We start from the raw sequence: 20,757 nt of genomic DNA, 5'->3' as shown, positions 1-20,757 counted from the left end.
CGTACGATGTTTATGAAACTGAAATACGACTTTTCTTAAATAGAGCAAATATCTAGTACCTTAGATGTGAAGTCATTGATCCCATCTTACTTGGAAACACACTTTATGTTGATATTTTCATTATGTTTCCTTAAAACGCCCTACTTTCGGTTTCGTTGATGCACGGGATCCCTCGTCAGCCGGTGCAATTTTGCCTCACAGGATCCCTCTTGAATCTCTGCACCCGGCACGGAAACCCTATTCGACAAAATTTTCTTTCGGCACCGGCACCCTCAATTTAACTTCAGTGTTAGAATTTTGAAATAGTATTCTTATTGAAAACAACATCTGTTTCTAAGGGTATAGATCATGGTGTTTCTACTTCCCTTAATATGCTTTTAAATTGAAAATAAATCAGTAATTTCACAAAACATTCATATTTAAATTTATTTTATTCAAATTTACTGATACCTACGGAAGAGCATTAATTTTTTTTTTTTTTTTTTTTTTTTTTTTTTTTTTGATAGGTCATATGGCGACTTGAAGAAGAGCATTAGTGCCAGGTGTTACTAAGCCGAAATTTCAAGTTACTTGTCTGGTCCTGGCCAAGATTAGGTACCTTGTATAGTCATTGGGTAGCCCTACAGGGTCATATGGCAGCGTTTACTTATTGAAAATATCTCTATTTAAACATGTTTCTTTATTTATTGATTTTGTTGGGTGTAACGTCGGACCGACACAGGCGACTTTTCAGTTTTTATGTTGGAGGAAGACCTCAGGTGCCAAAACCATGCTTAAGTCTTAAAGGTTTCCGACCTAGTTTGAGCCCATATGTCAATGTCATATAGACATACCTGAATGAAAGTGTAATTATGAGTCTAACCAAGACTGGGTACCTTGACAGACCTTGATTTTGAGGAGAGGTCATAGAAGGTGACGGAGAAGTATTCAAACTTTCAAAGACTATTTCTCTATTTTGACCATGTCTGGCAGGGTTTCGACCTAGTTCGAGCCCCTAACACATGAATATATTATACATGTAAATAAGGGTATATATCCTGGATATATTTTGAAATCTGGAGTAGCTTAAAGAAGCTATAGTAGGTCAAACATTGATGTATTGTAGATATGTTCAAGTCCCTACATTTTCGGTACAATATATGGATGTGTATATAGATGATTCCACTTTAATGAGTCCAAAGTCGTCTATTACATTTTTGGCTTTTGACTGACGGACATTCAAAGTTTGCTGATAAAAGGGCAAGACAGTAACTCGAATTTCGAATTACTAGCTCGAAATTTCGAGTTAATAAAAAGCGAATTTGTATAATTGGATTTGATACAAGGAGGAACCATTCATGCATAACTGGTCTGAAAAGGTTCAGCGACACATCTGTACTTATCATAACAAACCCCCGCCCGCCCGGACACACAAGTCACTGACGCCTGACTTTCATATCGGATGCGTGGCGTAAGTGAATGTGTGTCGTGGCATTAATTTCTTTTTATTTAGTTCAGTATTGCCAATCTTATTCAGACTATCGATAAAAATTATAGTGCAGTTACATTACATTGTATGCGTATGTAATAAAAAAGGTTATCATCTTTGCATCGGTAAATATGCGCTTAGCGGAGGAATATTGTGCTCCTAATGTCGTACTACCTATTTCCGCTGCAAAACTTGTGCATAGCTAATAACCTATAATTATTGTTTTGCTTTTAAATACAAACACCATTTCATGGCTCTAACATTAAAGATAAATTGAGAGGGCACCTATGCCGATAGAAAAATGAATGTGTCCGAGAGGGTTCCCGTACCGTGAGTAGAGTCAAGAAGGGTCCTGTGAGGTAAAATTGTGCCGATTGAGATTTATGAAATCGAAAGTAGAGCGCTGTTAAAGAAATATGATGAAGATATCCACGTATTGTGTACTTTCAAATACTATAGGATCTAAGGTACTAGTTATTTGCCATATTCAAGGAAAGTCGTATATAAGTTTCATAAATACCGCACGATGTTCATCCAAGCAAGTAGCTCCGGCTATATTCCATCTTCGTTTGGACTCGTGGCAACTTATAAAACAAATGTAACAATAAAAACAATGTTATGTAGCTATGTCATTCTGTGTGCCATATGTATTTATGCGCAAAAATGTATTTTTGACAAAAAAAAAAAATGATTTTCCGAGCTGACAGACGTTGGAGTTCATTGTTTAGCACAGAGTGTCCTGTGCGCGAACAGAGAGGGATCCGTTTTCTAATTTTTTACAGAGAGGGATCCGATATGGATAAAGACCGTGAATTTTTGTAACAGGATAGTATAGCGTATTAACAGGACAATTCCAGCGCTCGTATGCTGTTAACACACCTTTTTCACTTTTGCGCGTTCCGTGGTAAACGTTTTTCGGCTTTATAACGGATATTTAATATGTATAAGTTTCACGTTCAGTCTGTAGGTCTACGATTTCTTCATATTTCTAGAGTCAATAGTTTTTTTGTTGGATCTGTGTGGTCGAGTTTTGAGCCGATCAGATTACAAAATTCATACTGATTTATGGTATAAAACGATATCATTGACCTTGGAAAAAGGAGCTGACGCAGTGATCCAATGGTATACCGTCTGGCTATGAAACCATAAGTTCAAACTGAGAAATTATAGAAGAACCGTGTATGGGTGCTTTAGACATGACACGCTTGACAACCACTACCGTTTCCTATATCTTGCACTTCTCCCAACTACAACGTTAACGTCTTCTGGAAAAATCCTCCGATATATAGGTGACGTCATCAAATAACGTCACATAGACACACGCACGCATACACATGCACACTAGGGGTAAACCCCTAGGATAAGTGTTACCAAACGCTGACTGCGTTCAACTTGAGATGACTATCACTTTTCCAAGGCAAGTTGACCAGACAGAAAAGTAAATCAGTTTGGCGGAATTTTCTTCTTCTTTTTTCTTTCATAATCGCCACCGTACGCTATACAACGCTAATAACGATTTCTTTGCTTACTGAATGAGATGCAATAAATCAGCCCAAATTACAATGTAATGAGTGGAACATCAGTCTTTTTCAATTGTCAAATCTGATACTCAGCTTGTGAAAATAAAAACAAAAGGAATTGATTTGTTTTGCCTGTGTCAATTAAGAAACGGACTTAAAACAGTACAACTTAAAATCTGCTAAAAATCCAAAAGTCTCCAAAGATAAGGCAAATACTTGGTTAATACGTCTGAAAGTCAAAGAAGCTTAAAAAGTTAATCCGCTTAACTGAAAATTGAAATGTTGGTCCGAATTATTTAATATTCTACTGATGCAACATTATGATTAGACGTAATGGGGAAACTATAATACCTTCCAGTAATTAAGCCCTTTGTGGTTACTCATTAATCCCAATCAATTGAAAAAATATAGGTGATATCACTGCGTTTAATATTTTATTCTTTATACACAAAACAGTATATCATTTATTTGTTGTAAAAATATTGAGCATGCCGTCATGGTTTTAGTGCAAAATAGTCAACACGTAACAATTTTATCTCATTCCACTAAATTACACTTCACATCAGCATACGCTTTTTAAAACCAAGTCATTATCTGACACCATGGGCCAGTTTCCTCACACGTTGGAGTATATTAAGTTTGAATTGTACCGCTGCTCCGGGAAAATGCTTGTCTTTCACGATGATTTCACGAGACACGGGCGGAGTCAGCTGTCCTTTAGGTCAAGTCACTTCCCGTTGATACAGGAAATGACACGTTGATTGGCCACCGTTACAAAACAGACGTACAAAATGTTCAATACAACTAAAATCCATCATTGTTCTTGAGTCGACAATATATATTGCACATGTGTACGTGTGTTAATGTAAAAAGTTAGATGCATAAATCTACTTCTTTAGTTTACTTATTTATTTTTTTTCTTGATTACACGCATAACTAGTTTAAGTATATTCTTCAACCGAACTATGATTTCATGCTGTTGTGAAACTGTAGTTGTAAAAATAGCCTAATGTTTAATAAAGTATTCTAAAATAGTATATTTTGTTTAGTGTCTGCACTGATTAAAATGTAGCTTTGTTAATACAATGCTGATTCAAATTTGGTTAATTACCTAGTTTATCAAATATTTTATTTAAGGTAGCGGACCCGAAATAATACTCGGCAATTTCCGTGTTATTACGTATTATTGTTAAGCAATTCGGCATCCTTCAGATATAAAGTAGCCGAACACGCAAGAAGAATTTGCCAATTGTAATACGGATGCGCTACCTTAAGTATCAAAGTTTTATCTTACCATTGACGTGGTCAAAATATGATCAAAAACGTATGAGTTAAAGACAAACCAAACTTCGAGATGACAACAGGCCTTTACTATGACTGGTAACAAAAAGCATAGAGAAAATTAAAAATCTTTAATCTAGATAATATTTCAACTGAAAGAAAAGTATTCATGATTAATACAATTATGTGGCTTATTTGTGTAATATACATGTAAGAAAACATTACAAATAGGTAATCTACAGTATTAAGTTATATCAAGCATTGGTAATCAGTTAATCCGCAACGATTTGGGATCGACTTATATCAGGACATATCAAGGGATTATTTACTTACAAGTATTTCAAGATTTTCAGGTCTACACACACATTGCTATCGCATTATCATTGCTATACTTTTTGTATCAACATTAAGATAAACAGTAACTGATATGTTTGCAAACAATTTTATCTTGTATATCTGTAAACTATAATAAAATACAATACAATATTAATTGGGAATTTGTGACTTGCAGCATGCGATAACATTGTATCGAGGAAATATGTTAGAATAGGAACCAAAAAACCAGACCTTATGTCGTTAAATGACATGCGGTACATGTATAATTCTGCTGTTTGATTTGTGAAGGTTATTTCTGAATGTTAAAAGTCTACAGACAGACCAAGTCGCTGTTTAAAATGTGTTGAATATACAAAAAAAAATTGAAGACTTAAATACTAGTAGATAATTATACAGAATAATAGAATTGGATATAAAGAAGGCGTAAGCCCACTTCGTTTGTCAAGGAATTAAGAAGTGTTCGAAAATGCTGCTGGTGGAATATACAACCTCTTGTATTGCCAACTACAGGCCGGCAACAGCAGTCGGCGACAGACACAAGAAACCAAGGACAAAGTCTAGTTTGGCAAGGCAGAGGAGAGAGGTAAAACAGGTTTTGTTCGCATTTTTTAAAATATGACATTTTATATTTCAAATGAACAGTTTTTACCATTAATCAAAATAACAATGTACAATTTTGATTATCATGAAAAATGAAGCTATATTTAAATCACAAAATACACCATGTAAATATGAAAACGATATAATGTCAAGCGCTCGTGCGCTCGAGATACTAAGTCAAGCACTCGTGCTAATTTACTCCAAAAAATAAGTGAGTGTCCTAAACGTATGCATGTTTGCTGTAACTGGGCCACATTTAATTGAGAAAAATATTTGTTATTATGTTCAGATGTGCTTAGTCAACTCATGCGAAAAAACCTTAAAACTACCACATGCTATTAAAAAGAGGTTATTTATAATACTACCGACAAGAAACATTTCACCTTTAGACGGTTTTTATACAAACTCACTAACACAAAGTTAATATGAAAGTTATTTATCAAAAGAACGTCGTACTTTCATCGAATTGACATAATTTATCAGTCGGCAGGACTTCAAATACATTCTTTAAAATTGTGCGGAAAATTATGATAATATTTTACCCATCAGGTAAATCATTATTTTGCACAGTGGGATTTTAACCATGTCATTGACTTTGGACTGACACGGGGTGAGTTTCAGACATTGATTCTAGTAGACAAATTATTTGTAAGATTTGGCAGTAAAACAATATCATGACAGAAGAATAGAACCAAATGTAGGACACCAGACAAAATGTATTGTCAGAGTTATGTAAAGAAAAAAGAATATTGAGGTTGCACCTAACGGTCAGACAAGGACACAAGCATGTACTATTGGCACTACATTCTTACTGATTTAATGATAATAAGGTACAGTGTGTTAATTACTTTAACAAATAGACGTATTACTTCATTACACGAACGAAATTGTGCAGTTGGACAGTTTGTAATTCTGGCAAGACTATCGGTGGTAAAACTAGCATATGCAAAAATGGTTTAATACTGGAGGTTGTCATTTGGAATGGACTTAAACTGAAGAAAAACATACAAATGCACAAGATTTCACATAGCAATAACATTCTTAATTCATATATACCTATAAATGAAGCATAGGCAAACTTATCATCCTCACCCCCAAGCCCCCCTCCCTCCGTTTCCCCGTTCCTCCACCCAACACACCAACAAGAAAACGAAAAATACCCGAAGAAAACACACGAGTTAGGTTAGCCAAATAGGTCGACCACAAACGTCGTCAGTGAGACATTCATACGAGGCAATTTACGCAGTGCCGATATAACAGAAGGCAGTCTGTTCATGTTATTGCCATCCAACTGATACTACTGGATATAAAAGTTGTCCGATACTCACACATAACAGGGTCTTTGACAAAAAGAGTTTTGATAAGGTTATTAAACCAATATAAAACATAATATAAGGTAAGGATAAAAATTATGATAATTATTATAATCATGACGATTTTTGAGACAGACCTATCTTCTGGAAGATATTTTGCAAGTGTGGTCTATATATTATATATAAGTTTGGTGTCGTCCACTTTAAGTCATTTGTTAACTTTTAGCCTGCTAAAAGTCTAAAATGGACTGGTCCATCATTCAATCTAGGCAGTACCCTTTATTATTCAAAGGGGTGTTCACTGAAAATTTATTGACTAAATAGCGTACTGTGCAGACCATGATTAACCTGCATGGATGTGCAGACACTGGTCGCAAAGGCAGAATCATATGCCGCCAGCAGGCTAAAGGTTAAAGCAGCATTCATACAAAAGTTGTCTACAGTTTATTTAATGGATGAAGCTAGGACGCGATACTACGATGACAAAATATATAGTGATGGAGAGGTGCTTCGACAGCACGATGACAAATACCCGATATGATTTCAGGTCTTTTTCATCCTGGTATTGCATCTTCGTTGTCGTGCTATCGTAATGTCGTGATATCACGTGTGCTGTTCCGTTTCAAAATTTAACTACATAGAGATTTGTCGCATACCTCTATGATCAAATTGAAGGGCATATATCATCTTTGTAAAAGACACACTTTTAAAAATGACTGTACTAATCAGCTCCTAAGACTCTGATGTGATTTATTTTAATTATCTTTGTTTTTTTCTCGTTGCATGTTTTGTTATAAAAGTAGTAGGGGATTAAAAGCCCATACACTGGAATGTTTCATCTGCAGTTTTCTTTTTATTGAAGATCTTCAGATCCAACCAACCGTTCTCTTCCGTAACACTAATCTATCTTACATTGACCCAAAACGTTTCGAATGACAAGTACACACTTAAACTATACCAAAAGGAATTAAACGACATTGAATGTCGTTTTAACGCCAAACGGGTTAATCAATTTTATAAGTGGGTATGGACAAGTTTTGTAAGGGTAGTATTACCGACATGTCCATGTGAAGATATTCTATCTCCTATGCATTGTTAACAATCAAAATAAATTACAGACCCTTTGTAAACGAACTAAAGACTTATTAAACCATAGAGGCAGCTAAAATGTATTTATCATGGTTGAGAACAGAGGAGACTTTGAAAAGATATTGTGATTTAACAACCTGTAAAGCGATCAAATATATAAGACAGATGGAAGGGGATATCAAAGAAAATATGTGAAGGAAATATTTAATACATCTATTGATTTATATAATAAATCTTCTGTTTACATTTGTTCATTTCTCTTTATCAACAATTGATTAACTATTAAACCTGGATTGATGAAAGATTGATTTCGGATTTCTGTAAATTCCATGTTGAGGGAGTATCACTATAACCACATAGATCTCGATCAATAGAAAGTTGATACCCGATGGTTCCGTTAATACCTTATCCATATGGTAGATTTTAATACGAGTGATGTTGTCATGGTAAAGCTTGCTAAGTATAGCGGCAGGATTAAATGATTTAGAAACAGTGATTTTGAGTTATTATCACGGACACAGTGCAAATACAAGGTGTAAATAATAAATACAATGAGGATACAAAGCAGATCTGGATACGACATGAGCATAATGCGGAAGGTGAGTCTCTGTGTCAGTCTCGGGTTTTCAAGTGGTCAAAATTGTAGGGCTTGAACAGACATATGATGGAAAAGCGGAGCTGGAGTAGATGATTTCTGTTGAATAACTGTTATCTAAGTATATGCACAAAATAATCATTGGCATTTGCAGGTCGAGTGTATACGTGTACAAATATCTGTAACTATGCAGGTTTATATCATCTCAGTTTGAATACCAGTCACAAAACACCCGAAGCTGATTGGCTATTTCTTGGTACAGCTGGAAACTGACCAATGGCAAGATTGTATTCTGAGACTGGTCTTCAAACTGAAAAGACCTTGTATACGTTACTCAGTATGTTAAAAGTAACTATCATACCCGAGTTACCAGTACTTTGAATTTCAAAATATTGTAGTGTAAAATATGTCTGCAGCGTGATTTCTATATGTAGTGAGTTTTATTGCACATGTTCGGCACCTGATTTGACTGACATTGTAAAATCTTAATATTTACTTGCTGCATGTACATACATTTGAAATGCAACATTCTAGATGTGCATTATCACCCGAGATATTTAGAATGGTCTGGAAGCTTACTTTGATAGTTTTCACCTTACCTCTTCCTGTCAAAGTAAAGTTGAAAAGTCTTCACATAACCGGATGTATGTCGGGATGCCTTTAAACCCTAGGTCAGACAAAATAAACTTTTGGAGCTATATGATATCTTAGATACAGATTATTGGAATGTGAGTGGAGTTTTTACTTCGTGTCAAACGTATCCAATATCTAGAGTTTATGGTTTTCAATGGTACTTATGTGTTCCGTGTATAGAAGTATATCTATATTTCTCTCCTTCTTTCGGACTCGAGGGCCCTTGTAAATGCCCATATATAATGTTATCTATGACAATAAGGGACAAGAAACAGCGTTGTTTGATCGCCATAAATCGTTAGCTCAATACATAATACAAATATTTGCATTTCACCAGATCTTGCCGGTAGCGTGTGATACATCGATTTACTGCTTAATTACTTATACTGACGACTGAAAATTGTCAGAGACCATAAAAAGCTCGATAGAAAATACACATTATTTTTTTATAACGGTATATAATGGTATAAAACATCTATACAATGTAATAAAGACCATTTATTTACTTGATCATATAGAAAAAAGCTTGAATCTCGCAGTCATGTTATCGTCTGCTAGGGAAGGCCCATTTTCTAATACACTCGCATTAGTTTTATTTTCATTGCACCGACACTCTTTCAATAACAATAAAATCACCTTTTAAAATTTCAAAATTGCGAAAGTCCATTATAGTTTTCGTGAAATAAGATTTCAGATAAATAGAACCATACAACAATAACTAGGTAATTTAAGAATAAATTTAACTTTAATCGTTAAACTTTAAAGAGGCCAATAGCAAAAATTTCTTAATTTAATCGATTTATAAGTTGTGTCTAAAAAAGAGGAACATAGGGGCATTCAATTTGTATCGCAAAAGTTAAAGGTGATTTAAAATGTTAGACGTATAGTACGACTTTTAAAGTTTCTTTCTAACGAAAACTAACGAGACTGAAGGATGAAAAACGTACAAAAAATATATTTGCCCTTCCGAAAAAAGTGTCTTAAATTACGTTGGATTTAAATGTTAAGTTTCTCGTTGTAGCCTTTGTTTGCATTTCTATACATTGGGGTTGATATATGAAGGGGAAAAAAACGCATAAAGGATATCTTGTTTTCAAGTGTCTCAAACAGTAGAACGGTATTCTTCATTAAAAATTATCTGATACATGTCTGTATTTCATATTGTACCGTTACTTAAAAAGGAAACTTAATTTCGATAAAACTGATCTTTTACAAATATTGGAAGCCGCATGAAAGCCCACTCATTATAAAATCCATTAACATACCACATTTTAGAAAGGATAAATTAAATAAACTTTGTTAGTTCCATTGTGTACCTGAAAAAAGGCGCTGTTGATTTAATAGATTTTTGTTCAAAGTATAAGCCAGTGGGATAAAGGGTGTTAATGGGTCTTACTGAATGGAATATTAAAAACAAAAAAAAATGATGTATATACTTTCGAAATTTATTCAATAGCTAGACTGTTCATGCAGTAGTTATGAAATATTGTAAAAAATGTTTTAACCGGTATATAACAGTTTGAACTGATATAATAAAACAAATATACTCGAGTTAACACTTAAAGAGATATGTGGAGTTTTTTTATCTCTACAATTCATTGAAAACAGATATCTCGTATCACTTGTGTAAGTGGTCTAATCACAATGACATTACTCTAATGATGGTGTTAAGAAAGGAAGTACGCTTCGAAGGGGAAAATAAAAGTGATGCTAATGTTAAAAAACAAAGAAAACGTGAAAATAATAAGACAGTGGATGGAAAAACAGAGGTATTTTTCTCATTTTATTTTCATTTCAAATAAAGATTTATATAGCTCCATTAAAGACGCTTTACATTTTTCCTCTTTTTAGAGCAGTTATGATGCATTTTATTATAAAGTTTTTTGGAAATCGTTAAACATTTATTGGTATACAAGACGACGAGTTGTACAGTTGCAACGGTTCATGTTTGTATGTAAATCTAAATGTAGCGGGTGCGATCCCCGCTGGAAGTGAGAGACAAACCTCACTGTAGTACATGTAGTTGTTTTTCCCGTGAGGCGGATCCGAGAGTGATTAAAAAAAGTTTAAAGGGTCATAATGACTTTGGTTAAAATGTGGTTGCCACACTTTTTTTTTTGTTATGAACATAAAATATACATTTATTTCTCGTTAATACCTATATTCGGTTATTGTTATCTCCTTTTGTCTTTTTGTAAAAGGTTTGAACATTTGATCATCATTGTGGACAGTAATATTGAATCTGTTCTCTTCTGTAATTTTCCTTTATGTCACTGACAGTTTAAGTTCATCTGCAGCATTGAAAGTAGTGCTTTTGTAATTATGTTTTAGATTCTGTATTTGAAAAGTTTTTATTCGAACAGCTGCATTATTTATCTTAGATATAAAAATAGTATGGAATTTAAAAGCTTACTACACAAGGTTACTTGGCCCGTTAACACACTACTAAAGTACTTTTCTCTGGTAGTAATTGACAAGCTCACCGATGAAGCAACTTAAGAATGACTTTAGACTTAATGTATCTAGTCAAACGTCACGTAGGTCATACCTTACTCGCTTGTGATTCCGGAATTTGCGACCTACCTTCAGACTGGAAGTGTTGTGTTCCGCCTACTAATATGGCTCGTTTTGATGGCCAGTTAATTAAACAAAGAAGAACATAGGTTGAAGCGCGGACCGGTAAGATAACACTATGACGTCAATTATGACGTCAAATATTGACGTTCTGTTCATTACTACTTGGATAAGTCAAGTCCGGCATAATGTTAACGAGCATGTAAGAAAGAAAACAAACAATGCCTTCTTGTGGTTGACCATCTATTTACAGTGGTTCATCGTTCAGTTGCGAAGATATCTAACCACTCGTGGTTCAGTTCCTACGTATCTAAAATCTGAACCTTTATAAATCAGGCCAGGCCTTTATAACTTCAAAATTAACTAACTGATGAATTAACTAATAATACTCATTTATTGCAGGTTTAATACAGAATCCTTACATAGTAGCAAATACAGGTTGTATTCGTGCACATCGTGTATATGCACATTGCGTGTCAAAACTGCACGTTTTATAGTGTGTGGTAGGGGAATGGGCAGCTTATATAATTCTCTACCCAAATTATTCAGTTACATATTATGTGGTACACTATTGTTAGAGCTTTAAAAAATTCCCACAAAACATTTCACTGAGAAGTATTTTATGTCTCAATTACTTGCACACTTCAAAAAATCTTAATAACGAAAACATCAGGCAGTTTGCATATATATCTTTAAAATTCTTTAATGTACATTTTGGAAATTTTGCTTACGTTTAGAAAAGAAGTGTGTCTTGTAATTGTTCGTAATTCCATGATAGCTAGACAATGTTTCCATTTAAATTTATTTAATTTACGACATAATCCTATTTAGAAAAAGTCATAGATATGCACTGACAAGTTTAAGATTTATTAACGTTCGAATTTCAATCTGAGATAAAACAATTTTAACCTTTAGCCTGTTGGTGGCAAGTGATTTTGCCTTTGCGACCAGTGCAGACCAAGCTCAGCCTGCACATCCGTGCAGTCTGAATATGGTCTGCGCTGTTCACCATTCTGTCAGTATCTTTTTGGTAAGCACCCTTTTTAACAGTTAATGATTTGAAAGATGGACAAGTTCAGTATAGAAAAGCAGGGTAAGGGTTATAGACAGCATATGCCCATCTTTCATTTATTCATTTATTTAGAATATTTACTTCAAACCTAGAAAATCCTGATTATATACATTGAACTTTCTCTAAACTATATAAATTAATTGTGTATGTAGAGCTACATTTATACATACATGCCTTGCAGTAACAGTCAATTATTAAAAAAATAAACTTGTAACGGTTATTGTAGGTTTTCTATATACATGCTAATTATGTTTATTGACCTTATATTTAAAGCATATTCCATCACAGAATATATCTCTCGTTCATTGATTACAAAATATTTATGAGTATTTTGTGGCAGTTTGTCCTTGGGGTAAGATCAAAGATTAAAAATGAAATGCCATTCTTGCAGAATTTGATTTGTTCGAAATATCTGTATAATTGACAATGCATTATACAAATCAAAAAATACTTTCGTACTATTGAAGATATTTAGAAAAAGAGTTTAAATCAATTTATTAAATATATGATTCATTTTGCCAGGTTAAGACACGATAAGTCACTTTACGTTTTTAGAATTTCAAAGCTTTTTACATCAGAGGAACCAAAGATAAAACACTGAATTATTGAGACATTCAAAATGAATAATTTAAAGACTTTCAGTTAGGTTTCACACATGTATATATTGAGAATCGAATGATCAGAAAGCTGCTGGTCTAAGTTTGCACAGAAGTCGGTCTAAGAACTGTCAGCATTTAAGGCTGATAACATTTGCACGTGGTTACGGGGATAATGTGTGTAGTGGCTTTGGTATAGTGTTTTTTTTTTAAGAATTTATTTCACTTTTCAGATGACGAAATCTGCACCACCGCAACGCACGCACTCTTCTGCACGCAACACACACGGCCCTGGAACAGGGAGAAAAACTTCAACTGCACATGCACATAAATCAAAGTCGTCTGCCGATTTATTTGCAATAAGTCTTGAAGACATTTACCAGTCCGCTGAAAGGGAAAGGTTAAACTATAGCTCGGCTATCAGACGACAAAATCTTGCACATGCACAAAGCCAGACGCAATTTTTCCGACAAGGTCAGAGCAGTCCAGTTTCCCGCCCGAATACAAGTGCCAGTCGGCATATCAACGCTTTTCGGCGGGAAGCGAACACGCCAGTGAGTGCTTGGAGTGAACCAAATATTTCTCGTCCAAACTCAATCGTACCGCATCCAGGTATAGAATGAAGTTGTCTTTTAAAATTTAAAATATAATATATGTTTGTGTGGAATGGTAATGAATAAAAGCGTGTGAATGTTTAACTCGAAATGTTAACTTTGTAACTCGAAATTTCGACATAGTAAGTTGGACTTTCGAGTTTGATTTAGTATGTTTTATTTTTTATCCGCAAAATTGGAACGTCTGTCCGTCTGTCAAAAGCCAGAAATGTTAATGGGCTACTTTTATTGACTCTTTTATATGTAAAGTGAATACAGCTACCTACATCCCATTATACTGTATCAAGCAAATAGCGACTGAACATACACTATCGTATGTAGATGTATGACCTACCTTAGCCTCTAGAGCTACTCAAGATTTTAAATTGTATCCATATACCTTCATTCACATATATATTACACCCTTGTGGAAGAGGCTCGAACTAGGTCGAAAACCGTCTAGGTATGGTGGAAATAGTGAAATATAAGTTCAAACAGTACCCAGATTATCTTCTTTGACCTCTCTTCAATATCCACAGCTACCCAGGTACCCAATCTTGGTCGGACTCATAACTACATGTTCATGTAAGGTTTGTCCATTTTTCCTTGCCCTGTGGACTTATCCTGGGTGGTAAACCTACCTGAGTTAAACATGGCTGAAATAATGATATCCTAGCAGGGAATGCTATCCAGTCCTTTTACATGATCCTCTAGGGTTGCCGGGGGGCTACACAAGGTGCCTAATATTGACCAGGATCTATACATTTAGTATATGTATACTATGACAGCTATTAACTCAAAATTTCAAATAACTGTGTAGAAATTTCGAGATATATAACGCGAAATTTCAATTTAGTAATTCGAAATTGACTAATTCAAAAATTTGACTTAATAACTCGAGATTTCGAGTACTTAGTACCTCGAGAAAATAAATGAGATGCATTTGGAAGAAATGCTCTGCCGTACCAATTGGTAAAATAATCCGTGCATGCAAATGTAATTGAATATTAAAAACAAAACTTTTTTTCATTGAAAACTCAAATTTAAAAAATGTTTACTTTTTTTTTCATTGAAAACTCAAATTTAAAAAATGTTTACTTTTTATTAAGATTAAATAATAAAACTGTTAAACATATTTAGTGTTACATCGTTAACATGATATAGCACACTGGTTCTCATTGCGGATAGATGTAGTTGCTCTGTCTGGAGGTCAGAACTTTATTATCTACTACAAATAGTTTGAATTGAACATAATTAACACAAGTTATTTTTTTTCAAAAGTTGTTTGTATTGAATACTGTGACCAATATGTCACTCTAACCAGAGTGTCTTATAGACGATCAGTCAATGGAAGTAACGGCATTGGAAGTCAGCGTAAAATACTTCAGAATTATCGTGAAACTCTGCCTCCGCTATACTTGTCAATGTTCATGTTTTGTTCTAAAGTGAACTTAAACTTCTAGGTTTTGTAGGAATTGTTTTCCTCGCGACCTTTTAAGCTGTCGTTTACTTTTTCATGTTGTTTAACCTAAAAAAAAAATCCTTATCAGACCAAAATTATTTCGTGAATGTACCGTTGTTGGCAACAAGTATTGACGTAGAAACTCCTCACCGCACCAAAACAGAGACATATCAAATTCATATAAGGTTTTGTTTGAAAGGAAAAATATACTTAAAATATATCCGAAGTGTTAGATGAAACGCCAGATACAACAAATGCATGGTTATTTCTGCAGTAATTTGAAGTGGGTGATTGATCAATACCCGCTGTGGTTTTTATACTAATCAAAATGTGATATGTATATCTGGTTAATACGTCTTCTATGTAAGAACTTGTGTTTGCCTTACAATGATTCGACCGATACGAACATTCATAGTACAGCCGTACGATCATAACTGAAGCAAAAACGTTGTATATTGTACGCTCATAGACATTTATAATCGGTTACCTATGATTTTCATAAATTTCGTTAAGACTACGCTGATAATAAAACAATAAAGTATACCAAACATGGTTGATTTAATTCATTTTAATGGAAAATATTATCCAAGTTACCGCAATTTCAACCGTGACCGATTATTATAGGCCCAAATAAGCACATGTATTAATATTTCAAATGTCTGCTACGCTAAGTTACGGAATATTTCGCACGTTTCAGCATAAATGTTCGATGCAGATAAGAAAACGTTCTCTTTACGTACTGGTTGAAACGTTAAATTCTGAAAAGTTGCCATGGTGGAAATAATAAATTGCCTGAGAAAGTCTCATGTCAGATAGTTGTATCAGGGAGAAAAACTCTAATAGTTTAACTTGCCGAAGGCTATGCAGACTTACCTCCCTTGCTTAGACTTAGATTGAGACTCCATTATTTATATGAAGAATAAACTTAATGACTCACATTAAGAGCTTTTAGTTATTTTGATATTACAGAGTTGCGGCTGTTAGTGGAGAACGAGGACGAGGATTCGAATGCAGACGAGGAGGAGGAAGATTTCGACATGACACACCATACCCCTCTGACAGTAACGTTCTCTCCTGTAAGCCGCGGGGAATGTTGCGAAATCTTAGGTATGCAAAATAAAAAAAAATGGCGATTGATTAATAAATTCTTTTCTGTCTAATAGAATAATAATGTATATTTTGCTTTAACAAAATAGGTAAAACAAAATTTTTATCATTAGAATAATTTAGAACAATATCGTCGGCTTGAATTATATGTAGAAATGTAATTTAGATAAAGTTGTTAAGCATAATAGATGTCATTTCGAAGTTGCAACATTCAATTTAGTCACATGGAAAGTAGAAGTTGTCTTCGAGTTGTCTGGAAAGTGTAATTACTAATTTGAAATATGTAATTTAGCAGTTAATTTTGTGGCGGATAATACCTTCCATAGCTGTATGCATGTTATTTGAATGTTCAGGGGTATTTGAATTGGTACATTTAATTTTTTTCAGGCCCGCAGTTATGCTACGAATGTCGAAAAAACAGAATAAGACAGGTAAATAGAGAAAGATCGGATATGTTCTTTCCGACCCTAGAGCCGTCCGAAGAGAACCTTACCACCGCGGCAATTGTTCGCAAGTACCTGCCAGGATTATCTGAACAGGAAGTTGAGGACAAATTAGCCCGCGGAGAAATTGCACGGCCGTCATTCAAGAAACATAACAAACACATAGAATTCTCCGATGAAGAAGACGAAGCCAAACCAAAGTTCACAAATAAAAAAGTGACAATTGCTGACACTGAAAAAGACAAGAAAGCTAAAGCAGTAGTGCCACCAAAACCGAACGAATTATTTTTTACCAATATAAGAGACCTTAACAGTAAAATTATTACAGGGAATGTTGACAGGAATGTTGGCTTTTCCAGTGTTGCACGCAAAGTGATAAAGAAGGACAAGCAATTATCGTCTAAGAATTATTTTCCAACATTCGTAAGTCCACGTAAAGTAGTCATGGTGCAAGAGACAAATTATAAAACTTATTTTGACCCACCACTTATTGAAAAATCAAAACAAGACGTTGAACCCGCCTTTTTCGCAGGATCAGCCGGTGAATATACATTACCAGAAAAACTTCCCGACGAACTCGTTTTTGTTGACAAAGACGGTAATGAAGTTAAAGCAAGTAGTTCACAAGGATTTACTTCTAAAACACCAGCTTCAGCTGAGACAAAAGATAACAGTTCTAGTAAATCGGTTACAAGTAAACCTGAGCCAAAGTCATCAGGAATGGATATACTAAAAGAGGATGAGGAAGAAGAAAATGATGAAGAGGATGAGGAAGTTCATGAACTGTTGAGTACCGGAGAAAGTGAAATAAATGAAAAGACAGAAGAGCTAAATGAAAAAGAAAGTGATAGCATACAAACTTCTACGGAAACGGGTAATGCTCCAGAAGGCAATCAAATGCCAAATGTTAAAGAGACAGGTGCCTCTTAAAATCGCAGGGTGTTAAATAGTTAATTCTTATGTAAATTTGGTGTTGGTAAAATGTCATTCAAATTTAGCAATAGAAATGCATCACTCCCATTTTGATTGAAGGATATTTTCAAAATGACGTTAAACATTATGAAATCGAATTTGGTTAAGACATTGCTTTAGATATAATTTGAAGAGCTTTATTTATACCCTCTTAATTCACATTTTACGTAGAGAGCTTAGTATCTGGTAGCATCTGTCCACGTGTCGAATAACAGTTTTTATCTTCAATATTTTAGTAAATATCTGTAACGAAAATACCTTTACCATCTACCAATGGCATGGACTTTACATATTTTATTCTAAACATCATCTATTCATAATATTTTGCTTTGCCAGATTTTTCAACTTTGCTAGTACATGTATCGAACATTTATTTCTATCTCGAACAAGTGGTGTTTAGCGTTCAGCTGGAGAAAAAGACAACGCATTCTATAAGCAGCTATGATATATAATGTTTTAAATAAAATGTTATAGAAAACTTCGATTTTTGCTACTAATTATACCAACCAGTAAAATGGTCAGTTAATCGAGTTGCCTCAGCCTTACTTATCTGAACACAGCTCTTTTAAGAAATAAAAACACCACAATTTACGGTAAATATATATTCAATACGTGTTGGACTATCCCAAATTATTTAAGAGCACGAGTATGCTTTATTTCACCACGAAGTAATACTTAAGAAGATAAAACAATAGCAATATTTCCGAAAAATGTCATAAGATATTCCGCACGCATCTACAAGTTTCACGGAAAGCTCTGTTCGAAGCGTTGACTATGTAGTTACTATTTGATGTAACACAGCAGGAATTAAATTACATTTCATATTTATATTTTAATGAAATATCACTAAATAATATTGACTTACGCCTGTGAAGATCCCCTAGACGTTTTCATATGTTTTGAAAATTGCGAGAGTCTGACATTCTTATGCAGGCCAGTCCTTTTTAAACAAGAACTTAATATGGCGTCTACAATAAATGATATACAGCCCATTTGTTCAGAGAAAGATGAACGATAGTGCCACACTGTATATATCTCCTTGGGTGAGGTTTATGCAGATAGAAGAGTTGTATACACATTCAGTTAATTTTGCAATCTTCCCGATAAAATTAATGCAGTCAAATGCTATAATAGTAATGTTAGAGTGATACAAAATACACGCCAATATAAAGTATGAGCATAGAAGCCATTTAACCCTTAGCCTGCTGCAGGCGAATTTAACAGCCTTTGCAAACAGCTTGGAACCAGATCAGACGCCGATTAAATCGGCGTCTGATCAGGTTCCAAGCTGTTTGCTACTCTGACAATATTTCTTCCAATTTTGGAGCAAATTGAATGAACTTTACAATTTTAGCAGACGACATTTCCAGCAGATGACAATTTATCTAGCATGCTAAAGGTTAAGGAAGCAGCATGGTTGTCTGGTAACAAAGAAATCGTAGGCTATCGAGTGCCGACGCATTTGAGAACAATATGTCTCATGTATGCTGGTCGATACCTCCAGGTCGTCTGTTAAAAATTGTATAAGAGGGATAAAGTAAGTAGCAAAAAAATTAATAAAAAAATATAAATTTGCTTTTTGGTGATATTATGGCCGGAGACATTTTCTGTTGATATCAAATAGCTTAGAGCCCGACTAAATACCACCAAGCAAGCGCATTAGATTCAAAGTCAAGAGCTCGAGTCCGTAAGACGAACATTTTCAAATTATGAAATGTATAGTTATCATACACAACTCTTGTCAGGGCACAAATAAATCAAGCAGCTACGGTTTTCTTTAACACGAAATATATGCCAGAGTATGGATAGCGGCGTGAAGATATAATTTACATAATTTTGATGTGGTACCTAAAGTAGGAAAGAAGGGTTGCAATGTCAGGTTTATGAATTTATATGTGTGAGAGTAAAATTGGAACGATACATTTACTCTCATTCTGAAACCACATCATGTTACCACTGTCCTATTTTGTTGCCATCCTGCCACCGGCAGCATCCAATAAAAGAAGATTTATTTGAAGGAAGTCTGTTGCCTTTCATATTGGATGCTGTTTAGGGGTTTAAATCTGTACATACTTTTCTTTGCATTTGAGGACAGCAGATGCACGGCAAACTATCTTACATAGCATTTACATATAGTTTCAAACTGCACTTTCACAGCGATACATTTGATTATTTAACAGTCAAGTTTATTAGACAAACTTTTAGAACGATTGTTAGGCATGCGTTTTCCTAAAAATATTCGAAATTCTTCCTTAAGGTCATTGTGTGACATTATAAAAAAAAAATAGTAAACACATTTCTCATTTACAACATCAAATTTAGAAAGAAGTAGAATCTCATTTATGTTAAATGAAGCATCTAAAACTTTTCCTATCAGATGTTGAAATATTCGGCAGTAAATCAAAATAATTAAAGACAAAGATCGAAACATTCATAAATAATTCTCGCTCATGTAATGATAATGGGTAATTAAACTCAACTTTAATGACCATGAACAATAGGATAAAACATGGTTTTTACATGGAAAGTCAATATATCGCTCAGTAGTTGTAAAGTCAATGTGCGATACTAGTAGGTTGAGGTGAAATATGGAATTGTAGACAATTGTAGTCCAGGTAACATCATTTCGAAATCATATAAACAAAATGTAAGTGACCGGAGGAAAAAAATCGCAGGGAATAACTGACTATTAACGAGAATGAGGTAATTTTTACTTAAACTGTAGATTTTTTTTTCATCAAAAATACAGTTGGTAATGGTGTTAGTAATAAACAGTCGTTCCGGTTAAGCCAAAGAACTATATTATTTTACTGAAACGTAAAAGACAATAAAAAACTGAAACAAACCAACCTATATAATTGAGCCGTGCCATGGGAAAACCAACATAGTGGCTTTGCGACCAGCATGGATCCAGACCAGCCTGCGCATCCGCGCAGTCTGGTCAGGATCCATGCTGTTCGCTAATGATTTCTCTAATTCAATAGACAATAAAAGTGAACAGCATGGATCCTGACCAGACTGCGCGGATGCGCAGGCTGGTCTGTATCCATGCTGGTCACAAAGCCACTATGTTGGTTTTCCCATGGCACGGCTCATATGATTA

General features: G+C 34.5%; 1 protein-coding gene across 3 annotated transcripts; it reads left to right on the top strand.

Annotated features, from left to right (window-relative positions):
- The first annotated feature begins 4,763 nt into the window (after window positions 1-4,763).
- Window positions 4,764-18,136, top strand: LOC123551082 (uncharacterized). Of its 3 annotated transcripts, none has more exons than XM_045339760.2 (4): window positions 4,764-5,188; window positions 13,311-13,689; window positions 16,102-16,239; window positions 16,627-18,136. In XM_045339760.2, exons 1-4 carry the CDS (start codon window positions 5,072-5,074, stop codon window positions 17,610-17,612), a joined length of 1,620 nt encoding a protein of 539 aa, XP_045195695.2. In that variant the 5' UTR covers window positions 4,764-5,071; the 3' UTR covers window positions 17,613-18,136. The 3 variants fall into 3 exon arrangements, with proteins under 3 accessions (XP_045195695.2, XP_045195697.2, XP_045195696.2); XM_045339762.2 differs by lacking the exon at window positions 4,764-5,188 and adding an exon at window positions 7,671-8,206; XM_045339761.2 differs by lacking the exon at window positions 4,764-5,188 and adding an exon at window positions 9,964-10,604.
- The last annotated feature ends 2,621 nt before the right edge of the window (window positions 18,137-20,757 follow it).

This window comes from Mercenaria mercenaria, chromosome 4 (genome assembly GCF_021730395.1).
Source record: "Mercenaria mercenaria strain notata chromosome 4, MADL_Memer_1, whole genome shotgun sequence".
NCBI classification, from domain to species: domain Eukaryota; kingdom Metazoa; phylum Mollusca; class Bivalvia; order Venerida; family Veneridae; genus Mercenaria; species Mercenaria mercenaria.
This window is presented reverse-complemented; position numbering and strand designations above follow the sequence as displayed.

What these genes read in the sequence shown, in the direction of transcription:
- LOC123551082 (XM_045339760.2), top strand. Translation starts at nt 5,072, where the DNA reads ATGCTGCTGGTGGAATATACAACCTCTTGTATTGCCAACTACAGGCCG. An exon ending in CTCAATCGTACCGCATCCAG is followed by an intron (nt 13,690 to 16,101) that starts GTATAGAATGAA and finishes TTGATATTACAG; the next exon opens with AGTTGCGGCTGTTAGTGGAG. An exon ending in GGAATGTTGCGAAATCTTAG is followed by an intron (nt 16,240 to 16,626) that starts GTATGCAAAATA and finishes AATTTTTTTCAG; the next exon opens with GCCCGCAGTTATGCTACGAA.